We start from the raw sequence: 17805 nt of genomic DNA, 5'->3' as shown, positions 1-17805 counted from the left end.
TTCTGTGTTCTTATACTTAAATGAATTTGGTCAAATCAATTTGCGTAACAGTTGAAACCTTCAAACCAGTTAAACAGAAAACATGGATTGATGTAAGTCCCTGAGACAGCGGATACTGTAAAACGTATGACGTGCATATTCTGGAAACATACAGTATATTTGATGTTGAGTGTGAGCTATCTCTAGCCTTGATTAGTCCTGCCTTGCTATGGAGCTGAAATCCTTTTGATCTCTGTTCACTGTTCACACTGACACCGACCGAGTCTGATCGGTGCTTCTGTAGCTTGGGTTTGTAAATCATATATACCGCATTGGATCTAAGAGAGTGACATATTGCCTCGAACCCATACATATTTGTGGTTAAGTATACATGGTTACTTTTAAAAGAAGAAAAGGAAGACATTCTGCGCTTTTCTTTTGGCAAAGCGATTTTTAAAGAACGTAACGCGCATGAATCGGGTTAAAACAGCGCTTGGATGAAAAAAGTACAGCTCGATTGAAAGGAAAAGGACGAAGAGCTGGAAACATCTTGAAAAGTAAAGATAAATAAACTTTTCGCGTATACAACTCAGATTGTAGCAGAAAAGGGAACGGTTTCTCACTGCAGACAGCAGGCAATGGACGGGTTTGTGCGGAAGTGAAACGCAGCTTGGCTCTCCTTCTGTGCTGGGTAGGTTTTTTTTTTGTCTGGCTGTTGAATTGAAGTAAAGGGGAAATCGTGTCCAGGATAGCAAATAACACGAATAATTGCAAGAATACGAGGTTTTAAAAATACAGCGAAAGAAACGGAGACGCATTTCTTGTTTGGGATTCTACGTTTGTGGTAGATCTGGCTACCTTGCGCTTTTCTTTTGGGATCTGAGGGCTGAAGGGGGGTTGTTCAGTGTATGCACCCTCCCCATTTGGATATAAACACTGCCGATTAATTCAACAACAAAAACGAAGACGTAAAGGTAACTTATTTTGAAACGACAGAGAGAGGCCTTTAAAAACAACAATACGTTGTTTATTTGGGAATTCTAGTTTCTCAGATAATTTAGATAAAGTTTATTTTCACCATTTTTCTTGCTCTTGCATCTACTCCAAGACTCTCAACTGCTTTTTAAAAACTCTCCCCAAAGGAAATGCCAATCGCTACAACTTCCCAGCCCAAACAGGAACCCTGTCTTTACTCCCGGCAGCGCACCATTTCCGACGCACTCCCCAAGCAGGGGCATGTTTGTGAAGACAGGGGGGTGGTTTCACCCGACCAGGCCCAGATCGGGGGTGGTGGAGCGGAGGGGGGCAGGGGGTCGGGGGGCAGTGGCAGCAGCAGGCTGCTGGCGGCTTCCTCTTCCTCTCCTATTTCCCAATCTCCTCCTATCTCCTCCCCCTTAACCTCGTCATATCATCACCACCCCCCTCTCATGGAGCCCCCTAGGACTCGGTCCCGTTCCAGGTCTGGATTTCTCAACCAAAACATGACCAGTAGTAGTTATCATAATAATATAACTAACAGTGGCGGCCACTTCAACCAGCACAACCCCGGCTGCGATACAACTGTTGTCCACCCCACCGAGAATCAACGAACGACGGGGAGCAACCCGACCTTCAGTAGCCTGAGAGCTGCACCCCCAGGAACCACCAGAGCACCTTCAGCAGGTAAGCCAGTGGTATCCTTATCTCATCGATGATTTATCGGGTAATTTTAGGATTTAAACAATGGTACTGTGGTTGACCGGCTACTGCAGGGGGTAGATTGTAGTCCAGGAATTGGGGGTCACATATGTACCCCCCCGTAGTGGTTGAAAATAAGTATCTTTTTTCATCACTGTGTGTTTTGTTGTTGAAGTGATCGGCAGTGTTTTAGAGATGGTGATATTTGTACCTTATTTTATTAAAGTGGATCATGAGAAACAAGAACCACTGCAACTGGTTATTCCTTCTTTTAAAATGATATGCGACTTTGTCAACTACTCTTTATTCCCAGCTTTTGTTGGAGGGTTGTTTGCTTTTTTAAATGCAGTTTTAATCAGGGAAATTCATTTATATACATAGGAAAGCGATTGTTTATTTGGAAGTGAAACGGGAGGGCTCTAGAGGAAGAACCCCCCCCCCCCCTCCCCCTTTGTGGTTTACAATGTGTAGAAGCCATCAGTAGCTTGTAACGTTTAGTATTGCCCGTACCCTCCTTTATGGGAGCTATAAAGCAATGGTAAGATGCATTTAGAACTTATATTACAAATAAATAAGTAGTGTCAAGCTTCAGTGTCCTTAGGGGGAAATTATGGAGAGGGGTTTTCCTTAATTTGCATCAGTCTGGTTAAGCATTTTTTTGTTTGTGTTTGGGGGGTGGGGGGGGGTGGAGATGCATTAAAAAAAAAAAGTCATAAAAACTCAGTCTCCTGTAATGGGTTGTCATTGACTACTGATTTCTCTTCCCAGCCCTGTCAATGCAGTACAAATTAGTTACTTTCCAGTTATTTTCAAAACTGAACATTGTTGAAATGTCAAAGCAGATTTTAAGTAAAGCGATACAACAAACGGATTTACTTGATGCCGATGGGCCAAACTCGGTAGCTTCATTTTATTCCACCCAGAAGAAAGCCATGACAAAAGCTACACCCGGTTTCCCTGACTACTACATATTATGACACCCCACTGGTTTCTTGCCATAGGGTGTGGTTTATTAGTGAGAAGCCTGATTGCGTTCTGGAAGAACTGCACTGCTCCTTCATTGTAACTTCCAGCTGTTTATACCACAGAACTGGTTATAAGGTTTTAGAAAATGGATCAGAGATTTCCTCTAACCTGATTAGGGACCTCATATCTCTGGTAAAGGACCACGAATGTTATCGTTCAAACTATGCTTAATCTCTGTTTCAAATCAATCAGTCGGAACATACTTTACTTTAATACAGTATGTATTTTACCTTTTTTTCTGATTGATGAAAGAAAATCTCTGGTTTTAATACACATCATCAGAACGTTGTCTGTCAGTGTAGACTAAAGGTCTACACACACTTGACGTGATTTGTCCTGCGATAAAATTGTACTTTTGCACCAGTGGTGACAGGCGTACAAGATGGGATAGACGACTCTCCTCTTATTGTATTGTCAGCTGGAAAAAGTGACACGTATGATAGTCCTTTTATACAGCTAATAAAAATGTAGAATACATAGTAGCTTTTCAGAATACTTATTTCAGTAAACGAATCATACACACCAGCTATAGCCAGTTCCCTGGAAATGGACTCCAAGGTGTTCTCCCTCATTTTCGTGTCTTTATACTTTTTGTGTCCTTTATTGTACACCTACGAATATTTTGATGTTGCAAAAATTATATTTTCTTCCACCATTGTTTACTGAGGGCACGCAAGGGAAGCTGTTCCCTAGCAGCTGTGTGACAAAAATAGACAGCAATCTTATTTTTTTCACATCACTTCACTATCAAAAATACATGTTTTATTTTTTTTTAGTAGCGTTCAGTGTGTTTACTTAAGTCTGCTTCCTCAATGTCCTGTATGCTCAGTCTATGCTCAGTCTATCTATTTTAAATTTAGTATAGCAAATAAAAATTAAATATTTATTTTGCAAAAAATCGAAAATAGTGTTTACTGTCAGCAGCAATACAGTAACCACAAGTAGCAACTAGTCTCCGGTGTGACTGACAGTTTTTTTTAATGTTGCTAATACAGTAGTCTTCGGCTAAGAGAACACTACTCAGGAAGTGTTCTCTAAGTCGGAGTTAGAATCAATACATAAATAAATACATGTGTATTACTTGTCATGATGCATGTGCATCAGCATATGAAATTAACTGCATAAATAAAAGCAAAACAATAGGCAAGTGTATGTTAATAATAATAAAGTAACTGACAAAATAACATTAATAAAACTAAAGCAAAACACAGTCAAAAAGCTAAAATCGCTATGTACTATGAAATTAGCTAGCAGATGAGATCCTGGCTGTCACAGGTGCAAGTCCAAAATAATGGATGTTACTTACGGTTAACGGAACGTTAATAAACTAACTGTCAAACTAAATTAACAGAGCACCCGTACACACCTTACAAAATGCAGCAGCAATATACAAGACATGCACATTTTTACCAAAATGGTGAAGCAACTCACCAGAACAGGAAACACCAAATTGCTCAGCGACTTGTGTCTGATTCAGGTTTTTTTTATTATTTTTATTTTTTTTTTCAAGAACTCAAACAATTTCCATATTTGTGTAGCAAGAAAAATCGGTGCATTTTGCCATTTGTTTACATATTATTTTTTAGTGATGAGGTGCACTCGTAAATCAGAATACAAAACAATTCAATGATATGATGGTGGTTCTGTAAACATTTAATAAACCAATCAATGCCTCTCGACACCCGCTTCACCACAAGGGTGTGCCCTTAGGCAGGTGTTCCTATGTGCGGAGACTACTGTGTATTATATATATATATATATATATAATATATATATAATCACTATCCTAATTAAAAACTCAAGTCCTTTGAACTTTTTTCACATTTTGTTGTCAGTGCTTCAGAGTTTCATGCATTTAAATTAGGATTTTTTTTCCACTTATCTACACACCATACTCCACACTGTTAAGGGGAAAAAGGTTTTATTGAGAAAAAAATTATACATTAAAAATACAAAACTGAAAGATCATAATTGGATCAGTCTCCACCCCCCTGAGTTAATACTTGGTGGAAGCACCTTTGGCAGCAATTACAGCCGTGAGTCTGTTGGGTTAGGTCTCTATCAACTTTGCACACCTACATTTGGCAATATTTGACCATTTGTCTTTAGAAAACTGTTCAAGCTCTGTCAAGTTCCTTGGGGAGCATTGATGGACAGCAATCTTCAAGTCATGGCAAATCTATATTTTAATTACCTAAACAAAAGAAAAAAAAATGTACCTAAGGAAATAAGGTACAGAGCGAAGAAATCTTGTTTTAGACATTGTTTGAACACTTTGTGAACCTGGCTAAACTTTACCGGCTTACACTGTTATGCTGTCTGCTTGTGCACACGCATTTGCCTTTTACTCTTTGTAGCGTAAGGGACCAGAGCTTGGGTACTCGAACACACAAAAAGGTTGCACCCTGTGTATTAAAAAAGGAAACTATTCAAAATTCCCATCCCTATAAAAATAAACACTATTTAAACAGTATTCATAGCACAAAATAATAACAGTCCTTCTCAGAGCGCTGTCGCTTGTGTCGCCTCTCCCAAGTCAGCGCAATCTTGCTGAGTGATGCCAGCGAGTCCTTGAAAGATTGTGAACGGCATTTTTGACCTGAACACATCGGATCCCAAATCAAAAAGTTAGACAATTTGATCGCGTATCTGGGTATCCATCGGGACATCTTACTGTGAGACTGGATATGATGTAAACAAAATGTTGAATTCACAACAAATAAAGCTGCTGTTTTATCTGCAAGTCTGGGAAGCTGACGCCAAACGAGGCAAAACGTTACATTTTTTTCTCCGTCATAATGAAACCTCGTCTTCATTTTTTTTCATAATTACATTCTTTATGATTTATTGATTTCAGCGCTTTCCTTTTGGCTTATTGGTTGCTTAGTTGTAGACAAGCCGATTTGTAAAAAAATTGCTGCTGAAACGAGTTCCAACACAGCACTTCTGTACGCAGTCTCAGATTCTGACTGTACAACAAATATGACGCGCGGCGGGAATGTTACGCTTAGTTAGTAATTATGTTTTTAAAAAATGGTTTGTAAATTAATTTTCAGCTTTTTGACACACTGGCCCGTTTTCCTGGATTCATGAAACGGAAGCCATATGCACTATATATATATATATAATATATATATATATATATATATATATATATATATATATATATATATATATATATATATATATATATATATATATATATATATTATACTAGTTAAATGTAACCGGCCCAGTCGGTCCTGTGGTACTTCATAACTACCGTCCAAACTGGACTTTTTACCGGCCACGGGCCACTGGGCCATGGTTAATGTTGAACCCTGTTGTAACAATTTGGTCTGCTATGGAAGACACATCATGGACAAGGAACACCATGAGAAAAGATACAGTTTACTGTAAATAAATAAGGGACTCTATTGTATGGTATCATGGCTCCCCTAATTTCTGACAAGGATGGTGATTGATGGGTAAGAAGGTGAATGTCTAAACAGTAAATATGGTTTCAAACCTGTATTTTTTATATTTACAATAAAAAGAATAAGTACAATAATTCACCCCTCTATCATCAATGATATCGGGTGGAAAAGAGGTACAGTCCCAAAATAAATAAATGCGCACAATGTGTAGTCCAGCACGAAATTGCTTCCCATTCTCTCCTTGCACAAAACTGTGCCCTGGTGTTCAAGGAATCTGTGCTGCTGGCTCTGGTGTGGGATGTGCTGTGCTGTGTTGTGCTATCAGGAAAGTGCAGGGGGGTTGTGCTGGCTCTACATAGCTGCACCCCCTTTGTAGTGCCAAACTCCTCCCTGTGATCAGCCCGGCGCTACGCTCGATCCAATCACTGCATGGCCCACTCGGGAGCTGATCACAATGGATTTGCTTAACCTCGTTGCAGCTATGCCCTTTCTCCAAGATGGTCGACTTCCGATTTTGCCCCACCATTGAGCTGGGCCGTCTCTGGGTAAGTGGCCTTCTGCCCCCATCACAAGTAGTCTGTTCTGGGCATTTACTGTAGTTGTCATAAACGATAAGAGCAGTTATTTAACCCAGCTTGTTATAGTATAATAATAAAGATCTGCAACGGTGTTGGTTGCTATAGAGCTGTGTATTAGGGGCGTACCCAGGATCTAGTCTCATCCGTCAACAGGGGTGAGTGTGCTAATAAAGTTCCGTTCACTGTCGCATACATTACATGCAGCAAACTAAAGAACATGCTGTCATAACCAACCCATTGAAGAGTATTGAGAGCTGAAACAAGTATTTTAAGCAAACCAGTTTCTCACATAAAGGAATAATCAACAATGTTTCACAGGATTATTATTATCTTTTGGCCGTTATGTAAACTAAAAATACAGCATAGCGGTCTGATTACAGTGTCATTTTTCCAGGTAGCAAAGTAGCGGCCCGTTACGCTCAACAGCGCTGGCGAGAACCTTGGTACTTTATTACTTTTCAGCACAAAAAAATGTCATTCTATTTGACACGTTTTTATTAATAGCTATATTCACAAACTGAACAGCTGTGTTCCATTGCAGTAATTATTCATTAAAAAATAACAAGCATTAAAATAATAAACAGTGCTGGGACGAACACGGGATTTTCACGTTCAGATATTCGCTCCTAATTTCAATATTCGTTCGGCTATTTATTCTTTTTCAGAAAGCAATAAAAGCCATTATAGAGCTCTGAACAAAGGCAGAGACCGCATAGCAGCAGGGGCAGGGGGGCGTAGCCCGTGTGTGTGCCTGTGTTTTACATATATATATTAATCTTGCATACCACACAGAGCTCTTTTTCATTTGCCATGTTTGAAACTGTAGCACACTTTAAGCAAGACGGTAAACAAGTGCAAGGTAGTTTTGTAATTTCTACTGAATATGAACATCTGAACTTTCTACCTGAATACCTGGCAAAAAATATTCGTTTGACTATTTGGCTATTTATCCCAGCAGAATAAACAATAGAATTTTAAAATCTTAAATATTGAATTCAAATATACTGTACTTTTAAAAAGAGGAGCAGAATGTCACAGTCTTCACCACATTGGAAAAAATACATTAATCCATCTTTAATTATACATAAAAACATTACCTATAGGAACTAAAGTATTCCAATCAACCAGCACATGAATAAACCTTTTCAAATTATGCTTGTTGCTATTGTAACCAGCGTTCCCTCTAAGGCTAAAATGCACACATTTTTCGCAGTAACTGGCAACAGGGTTGCCAGATATGTATGACCTCTGTAGCCGAAAGCTCAATGAAAACTAGCCAAAAATAACCAAAAGGCTGATTCCAAAACAGCCCAAAAGTAGCCAAAAAATTGTTACTTAATTTTACGCAATAATTAACTAAAAAATAATTCATTTTGGGGAATTCTGGTTAAACTGCCCTACTTTCCTTCATCTCCAGGCATACTTCTAATCCATTCCATCAGCCCTTTCTCCTTTCCCCAATCCTTACAGTATTTCCAGCCATACTTCTGCCACTTACCCGGTGGCATCTTGACCAGTCTTGTTGTATAAATTAATATTGGTGTTTGATTCCTTCAGCTAATGAATATTCCCTCACATGTTCTCCACCTCTGTAGCGCTAACTATAAACAACGCAGCTCAGGCTCGCCGCTGCATCGGTCATATGACTCACTGACAAGGGCAATCTGACAGGCAGGTATAGCCAGGGGGTGCTGTTCTGCAAAAATAACACTGTGTAACACTTTTTTTTTTTTTTTTTTTTGTTCCTGGGTAGTAAGTGTTATTTCCTAATGGCTTATGCCTCAAAAGTATAGAAAATGGCTATTATTCCCCACAAACTTTGCTTTTGTGACCAGGACAGTGATATTTCAAAATATCACTATTTCCAATGGGAAGACGGGCAAATGTGTGTCTTTTCGTTCACATAAAGTCAGAAAAAAAACAACATATGAATCCAAATTAACATGTATTTATACTAAAGTAATACAAAAATGACTACAAAAGATTTGGAAGTGAGTAGTTTTTCGAGATTTACGATTATACTGTATTTTGTGTGGAATAATAGCCATTTTCTATACTTTTGAGGCATAAGCAATTAGGAAATAACATTTACTACCCAGGAACAAAAATAGTGTTACATAGTGTAATTATAGGAGTTAAGTGACAGTGTTTTATATGTCCTTGTGGCAGGAAATTGCGTTGCAATGATGTCAGACCAGAAGAAGGACGAACAACAAAGGTATCTGCAGTTTACAGGCGCGGCGTGCGCCGTTTATTAAAGAATACAAAAATAAATAAAATGTTCAAACAAAAATAAAAATAAAAATAATTTAAACAAAATATTTAAACAAAATAGTCACGAACACAATAATAAGTTACGGTCCGGCTGGGCAGTAACCTTCACGGATCCTTTACGTTTTAGTTTAGTTTTTGAATATGTCCTCTCGTTCCTCCTCTGAACACCCCACCCGGAGTGCAGAGAGCTGTAGGTGTTCATGGAGGTGACCATCTCCCGATTAGCAACAAATTAATCACTTAATTAATTCGGGAGATGGCCACCTTCTGCACGAGTTTTTAATGTGGATGGAGCTTCACATCCACGCTGCAAAACAATACACAAAACAAAAACAATATACATGTGTGTGTGTGTGTGTGTGTGTGTGTATATATATATATATATATATATATATATATATATACATATATTATATATATATATATATATATATATATATATATATATATATATATATATATATATATATATATATATATATATATAATATATATAAAAGATTTATGACAAATACAAAACACAGTACAGGGGCGGAGGGGGAAACCCCGTTCTAAAAATAAACAACTAAATGTACTGGGCTGCCCACCCTGTTACAGTCCTTTATTATAATTTTCTTTTAATTAATTGGACCATGCCTATAAAAAAACTTAAACCCGCGGCAGCCCAAAAAATACCACGGCCCGGGTTTTCAATTTGGCGGGAAAACTGCGGACATGGCAATCCTGACTGGCAACAACCTTCTCACTCAGTTTGCTAACTTCTTCAAGTTATTGTCATAAATATCAACCTCAGTCAAGACTTCAGCCTCTTGAGGTAAACCTATTATTTTGAGAGCATTCTTACAAAGTATCAACATAATTTGTGTCTGTCTTGCAGCTGATTCTCTGATTTTCCTCTGTAAACATGCACATCACATTAGTGCTGAGCTCGCTCGGGCACCAGCGAATCTACTGGTACAGGGCGGGTGAAGCAGGCGTCTGGCGATTCTGCCTTTATAGCGAGTGCTGCTCGGTTCTGCTCATGAACTTTACAGTTTTTAACTCGTCATATAATTGAATTCTAAAGTCAGTGAAACGCAATCTTTCTGCATTATTCAGAAGAATAAATACTCCATTAAACATAAAAATAAAAATCACAATACTCACACTTTTTGACGTTTTTTGTTTTATTTCCCTTTTAAAAAAACGACCGTTTCAGTAAAACAGAGCTAAAAGAACGCTGATTGTCTATATGAGGATGGTGGGATAGTATTCTTAAAGTTTTGCTGTAATTCGCGTGCTCATGTACGAGTCTATACCGTTAAATATCATAATGCCAGTCATAAACACGTGGAGAATAAGAAGGCAGATAAGACGACAATAATAGCAAAGCACTGAAAAATTAAGACCTAAGGTACTTCGCTCAAGTCGGACGTTTCCCGAAGTAAACTAAATTAATTGCATATTTCATTATTGTTTAGTTTAGTTCTTTCCACGCTACCTGCCTTTAATGAAGCTGTAATTAGCAATTTTAAACCACGGTTATTTCTTAATTGAATTCTATTTTCTCATGACGAAGAAATGAGCTCAACACTATTTTTCTAGCTATACAATCCTTAAAGGAAATTGATCACTTTACTGTGTAAAGGATGTAGTCACTACACAACACACCATTAGTTTCATGAAGACATTCTGTCTGGAGACTCGCCTCTTTTTAAATCTTGCAAATAACACTGCAGAGTTAGGAAAGAAACAATTAAGAGGATTAATTATGCGTTTACATTAAAAGGGGCGCTGTTTAAATTACATTCAGGTAATACATAGCAGTGAACCTATTTTAGAGCAACGAGTCAGTCAACACACCTTCATCAGTGATTCATATTTTATCTTGGTTATTATAATGCCAGTAAAACGCTAAACTTAATTGTGTGACGTACTGTCCATAGGATTACTTACACACGACATTGCTGGACTGTTACTGAACTGTTTCATATTTTATTGTTATTGTAAATGAGAGCAATAAGCTAAACAGGTCTTTTCAAAACAGCTTTATTTGTAGACTGAACTACTGTTTTAGTTGAATACTGTACATGTACTTCTCACAACTGTGCTGGACATTTGGTTTTCTGAACTGTTGTAATATAATTATTAGGTTTTCCTGCTTATTGTAATGCCAGTATTGAATAAAGTGATGTCTGTAAACATTATTACAGGTTTGAAGTGACTTCAGGTGCTTTACTTATTATTACAGCAACAAGAGTTTCATTAAAAAAAAAAAAAAAAAAAAATATATATATATATATATATATATATATATATATATATATATATATATATATATATATATATATAGTGAATTGTGGTAATATTTATTCAATTTACTTATTTTAACTAACAACATTATATTTATGTTCAAATGTATGTTTAATTATTAATATGTAAATAGAAAGTTGGAACAGATGGAATTGGCCATTTTTGAAAAATGGAATTTGGTATTCCCAAGAATGGAACAATTAGTAGCCCTAAAGATGGTTACAATTGAAGGCAGTGCAGACACCAGTGTTTTATGCAGTAGTATAAAGCAATTTTATGCAGTCCACCAGTTAAGCATGCAGTCTGTATCTATGATAACAACTGGATGGCTACATAGGATCAGAGGATGTTTCAAAATCAGGAGGTAGAGCCACAATAAATGTCTTGTTTAAATTGAAAGTAAATTGTAAAATTGTTGAGATACCTGTGTTGGAATATTGTTTCAAAATTGTATAATGCAAGAAAAATATATTAAAAGGGTTAATGCATGGCCGAAGGTTTCTCACTGATAATTTATCCTCTCAGTCAAAACGACAAGTTTCTCAGTATCTAAAAAGCATAGAGGGAACGCTGACTGTAACTCAATCAAGACTGTGAAAAACTGCTATGGACACTTGCTGAAGAAATAGTTCAGAGTACAATTACTTTCCACTACTTTGGTTTAATTAAATTATCCCTTTGCAGTACTGTGTCGGACCAGGTCAGACCAGGTCCCACATCATCAAAAACAGCACAGGTCTGTAGTTGTTTTTTCTCCGGAAAAAGCAGAGAAAACCATTTAATGGCCGAAGGAGACCGACAGGAGCCGAAAAAAAGGAACGTGTGAGCAACAGAGCTAGCATCTGCACCACAGAGATAAGATGGACACAAACAAAGGAGATAGCTGCGTCTGCACAAGTGGTGCGTGCATATGTATTCACCCCCTTTGCTATTAAGCCTCTAGATAAGATCTGTAGAGTCTGCAACACCACTAAGCAAGGGGCACCATCAAGCAAGGGGCACCGTGAAGACCAAGGAGCTCTCCAGACAGGTCAGGGACAAAGTTGTGGAGAAGTGCAGATCAGGGTTGGGTTATAAAAAAATATCTTTGAACATCCCACGGAGCACGGGGGGTGAATACTTATGCATGCTCAAGTTTTCAGTTTTTTTGTCTTATTTCTTGTTTTTTTTTCACAATAAAAAATATTTTGCATCTTCAAAGTGGCAGGCATGTTGTGTAAATCAAATGATACAAACCCCCAAACAATCCATTTTAATTCCAGGTTGTAAGCTACAAAATAGGAAAAATGCCAAGGGGGGTGAATACTTTCGCAAGCCACTGTATGTTTGCTCAGTCTACAAGTATTAGAACGGTTTCTTTTCTTTTTATAATTTTAACTTTTTATAAATAATAAATTAATAGATATTTGTAGTATACAATATTTTTTCGATTTGCACCAAATATACAGTAGGTTGCAGCAGTCTTTGGGGGGGAAAACATTTGACAGCTCTTGATTGCAGCAAATGTTTTTTTTTTTTTCTTAATTCATTAAAGTTATGACAATTTAACAGTAACAATAAGAAACAAACAGTAAAAGCCACAAACAGAAACATTTTCTGTCAATTAACAAAAAGGTATAGCAATAGAATCCACAAAAGCTAAATTCCAACTTGCTATTCAATATTGCAAACTATGCGTGCTCTGCTCTGTTCCAGAAGACACTAAACTCTTGAAAAGTACGAAGTGAAGTCCTGCTTTCGTTCCCTTTCTTAAAACTGCATTAACATAATTAATATTAAACTTAAATCGAGGGAGCTCTGTTTTTAAACATTTAATTTGATCATCTAGTAGTAGTAGGGAGATTTAAATTACTGCACTTTTTTTTTTTTTTCTCTATATCTAGCTATGGTAATTTGGAAAATAAACTACCGGTACTCCTCATAGTTCTTAAGGGGGCAAAAAAAAATCCATTAAACTTCTCTGCCATTTATTTCTGTACTACCACCCCTTTTCTAAGCTGAAAGAAGTACAGTACCTGAATTATTATATTGATTTGAAATGCATTTTGAGAAATCCCTGATCAATTTAGTATTGAGTTGTCTGTTTATTTACATAAATAGATAGATGTTAATTAGATAATTAATGTGTTTTATTTTTAGCACTTTGAATTTCTTGAATTACTTTTATGCTGTTAAGTGATTGTGTTAATAAGGGTTAGGGGCAGTTTAGGGTTCTTGATTTATTATTCTTTTTTTATTTATTTATTTATTTATTCATTTTTTAATATAATTCTAGTTCATTTGTGGCCACGCTGGTTGGAGTTGGACCATAGCCACGATCATGAAGTAACGGCTAAAGGAATTATTTATTTATATTCAAATGGATTTGTTAATTATTGTGACCGTGTATCAATCTACAGTAGTTTAGAGCTACTGATTTTCCATGCAGGGGAATAGCAAATTCCGTTTTCCAAAAATGACCAATTTCTTTTTTTCCCCATTTTTAAAAAATAAATTTATTGATAATTAAATGTGGCATTTGAACATAAGTATAATGTTGATCGTTCAAAGATTAATAAATATTACCACTGTTCTTTTATTTTTATTAAAACAAAGATTTTCAAATCAGACTCTTGTTGCTGTAATAGTAAGTAAAGCCCTGAAGACACACGTTTTACTGACATTATAGGAACCAGGATAAAATATGAAACGCTTTGATTAAAAAGGCGTGTTGCCTGACTTGTTGCTACACTGGTTCACTGCTGCGGAGCACCTGATTGTAATTTAAATAGCGCCGCTTTTAATGTAACCACATTATTACTCCTCTCAATTTTTCTTTGCTAATTCTGCCGCCTTGTTATTTGCTAAATTTAACAAGAGGTGTGTCTCCAGACAGAATGTCTTTATGAAGCAAATGGTGTGTAGTGTACTGACCTCATTTCTTTACACAGTAAAGATCAATTTACTTTAACCCTTTGCAGTCCAGTTATTTTGACCTTGTCAGGCTGGTCAGGTCTTATTTAATTTTGGGGAACAAAATAACACTTTAGACCAGGGCTTCTCAAACTCGGTCCTGGAGATCCCCTGTGGCTGTTGGTTTTCGTTCCAACTGAGCTCACAGTTACTTAACTATACCCTTAATTGACCTGATAATTTGCTTATTTAAACATTTTTACTTGTTTTCAGCTGTTGAACAGTTGCATATTTCAAGTTAGCTATAACATTTGATAAGTAACTTGAACTCTGCAACTGTTTAAGAACTGAAAACATGGTGCTCATGGTTGAGTCTTTGCTTTGAAATGCACTACCGAACAGAGGGAACCTACAGGAACTGCTGAATTTATCCTGAAATCATGTGAATCACTACAGTTTAACACAGGTGGAGGCCACTTAACTTGGTGTGTGATTTTGAAGGCGATTGGTTACACCTGAGCTAATTTAAGATTGCTATTACAAGGGTGTGGACACTTATCCAACCAAGCTATTTCAGTTTTTATTTTTAATTAATTTTCTACAAATTTCTAGAATATTTTTTTCAATTATCATGCAGGCTATAAGGCAACAAAAGGTGAACATTTTGAAAGGGGGTGTAGACTTTGTATAGGCACTGTATAGTTTTTTATATGCAAAAGTGCCTTTTCTTTTGCCATTCCCCCCTAAAATTTTGGAATCCCCTCCATTGGCTGTAGCATAGGGTGGAAATCCCCCCAGCACGCACAAATTAAACTCAAGCCTTGGGTTTATTCAGCCAGGTTTAATATCTCAGAAGACTATATGCCAAAAGGAAATTCTTTTAACACTACTTCTGGAAATAATGTGTACAGTCTGTTCTTGACGCCATCATATTTAACTGAAATGCTATAGATACATATTTGTTAGAGGTCAGCATGGGTAGAAAATCAGGAACCAGGTACCCGCTGTGAAAAATCCCTGGGAACCCAGATCGTTTTCAGGTAGTGATTTAAAAAATAAATAAATAAAATAAGTCACATGTTAATGTTTTAAGTGCGTATTTCAATACTATATAGTATACATACATTTAGTCCCTTCAGATCTGTAGACTTGTGTAACCTTTTTCAGTACTGGAAACATTGAAATAATAATAATAATAAAATACCTTCATTGTAAAGACACTGATATATCTGAATTTTGTTCATTCTGGTTTTCTTTTGAAACTTCTTCAATCACATGAATATAATTTGTTGTTTTCATCTTGATTTTACAAGTTTTCCAACTGTCTGGACACGAGTAGCCATTGCACTGATAAAGCAATGCAATTGGCAGGGTATGGGATTTGTAGTTCTTAATGTATGACTAACAATGGGCATGGGACACCAATAAACTACATTCCAAGAGTAGAGTACGATTCAGCTATGAGAGTTAGAGCTGTTTTTTTTATGTTTTATACGTTCAGCAAAAATAGAGTTTTTTTAGTCAACTTTTGGAATTTTTAGTGGCACACGTGCACGTGTCTAAATTAGTCGCACTGTAGAGCCCTGTTTTGTTTCCGATTTAGTTCCTGATAATAGCCACCACAATCATTATTATTGAGGTGGACTTGGTGTTCTATGTGTTATTGTCTTCTGTAAAACATTGGTATCCTGTCAGTTAAGAAAAGGCTTAATGCAAAAGCTTTTTTTAACATTGCCTATTACACCAGCCAGAGACCCGTGCTTACAACTGTATTGTCATATTTTCTACATTTTCTTTAAATTCTCAAATTAATAAATCAAGTCCAAGGTAGTGTCGGGTAATTTTAAAACCCTGGTTTTAGGGTACCCGTGCCGACCTCTAATATTTACATATGTACATCGAGCGAAGTTGGCGACTCAGTGAATGCAGTAAGTTGCGTTTGAAATGGTTGATTAATTTGCTACACAAGGTTATGGTTTCAGGGACCAGCACTGTGTACATGTACTGGAGCTGAGGACAACTCAAAGCTGCAGTGCCTTATTTGTTTGGAGATTTTGTCAAACAAATCTCTTAAACCTGCAAAACTGAGACTGTTTATCTTCAAAGATTTCAGAATGTGAAAAAATTACTTTTTTTTTTTTTTTTTTTTTTTTTTTTTTTAAACAAAAGAAACTTTGCCATTTATCAACTTTCTTTCAATGAGCAAAATGTGGGGCAAGTGGTCTGCGTTAAATACAAATGCCACAGTGGTCTCTACATTGAAGAAGGTTGGGAACCACTGTTATATGGTAACTGAAACCTAAGATACTGAAATGCTGCACCACACAATAAAAGGTATCTCTATTGGCTTGTGGCTTTGGTGAAATGCATTTTGATTGGAGAGTCATCCCTGAATTTTATACTATGAATACTTCACAACTGTTAATGTTTTGTTTATTTCATTTGGTTTTTTTTTTTACATTTTGGATAATTTATATGATTTCTGGTAAGCTTTGTACTTGTGATCGCCGAATCTCCCGACAGGAAACAGAAAACTCACTAGGATAGCTTGCTTTCTGTCTAAGCTTAGTTTTGAATGTAAATAAAAACATCCCTGATTGGTTGTTGAAGACTTTGTAGATGTCAGTCATTTGGTAAGCAGCCAATGATTATTTTAAAAAGGCTTAAAATGGCTAATGTCACCATTACGCCATTGTTCATGTATGAATGAATTCTAGTGGCACCGTAGCGGAAGGGTTAAACTGTTTCCTCCCCTGCTGTGTTATTTGTGCAGTCTGACAGCTAGTTACAGCTCCATGAGTTTGTCTTAAGCTGCTAGTAACTTGCAGTACTAAGGTAAAGTGACATCATTTCTTCTTTCTTTTCGGTGGACAAGAGGGTATTTTTTTTTCTTTTTGACTGCATTGAGAAGGTAGTATTGCCCCACTGTCGCATGAAATTGTTAATCTTCAAGCAGAAAAAGCGTTATTGCAACTCGCTTAGATTACAGTTACTAGCCTGCATAGCAAGTCCTGACTTGGTGTTTAAGTAACACTTTTTTTTAAATTTATTTGAGCAGATTTAAACTGTGGAATTTCAAGAGCTCTGAGCACTTGGCTTCTGAACTTGACATCTCTTTTGCTGACGTCAAACTTTTTTGAAAAGCAAAACTCAGACAGTCACCGGAGTGCTGAGAACTTCCCAGTGGGAACCACAACAAAGCAGGCTCAAAAATAGAGCTAAAACAACAGTATAACTCCAGCTTGTACTGAAACCGTAGTCCCCAAGTATGAAATGTAGTTGGGTTTTCAGTAAGTGACAACTGTAGATTCCTTGTTCTGGAAAGGCCCTGAAGCCTGGTACTTTGGATATTATTCAAATCAGAGTCCAAGCTTTTCAAGGCAAATTTAAGTCTAGGCCACATATTACAAAAAATATAATTTTAGCAAATTTTTTAACAGATGTCCCATTATAGTCATTGGGCATTTATTCATGATGTGTCCCAGAAGTAGATACTACAAGAAAGATGGACTGCATCTAAACAGTTCAGGGCCAAGTATTGAAACTAGGAACTGGGGAGGGGAGGAAATCTAAAGAGGTGTGCAAAATAAAAGTTAAAGTACCTTACCACTCCTGCTACTTGGTGACATTTAGTAGACACGGAGGCATGTGTTAAAGTGATCTTCATATCC

The 17805-nt window shown here is 36.8% G+C and overlaps 1 protein-coding gene across 1 annotated transcript in view; it reads left to right on the top strand.

Moving 5' to 3' along the window:
* Positions 1-228: 228 nt before the first annotated feature.
* The window catches only part of LOC121319356 (E3 ubiquitin-protein ligase RNF38), a 147293-nt gene continuing 129716 nt past the window's right edge, over positions 229-17805 (top strand). Inside the window, exon 1 of the mRNA XM_041256716.1 lies at positions 229-1641. Coding sequence (XP_041112650.1) covers positions 1125-1641 — 517 coding nt within the window. The 5' untranslated portion in view covers positions 229-1124. The remainder of the gene's footprint in view (positions 1642-17805) is intronic.

This window comes from Polyodon spathula, chromosome 1 (genome assembly GCF_017654505.1).
Source record: "Polyodon spathula isolate WHYD16114869_AA chromosome 1, ASM1765450v1, whole genome shotgun sequence".
In the NCBI taxonomy this organism is placed as follows: Eukaryota; Metazoa; Chordata; class Actinopteri; order Acipenseriformes; family Polyodontidae; genus Polyodon; species Polyodon spathula.
This window is presented reverse-complemented; position numbering and strand designations above follow the sequence as displayed.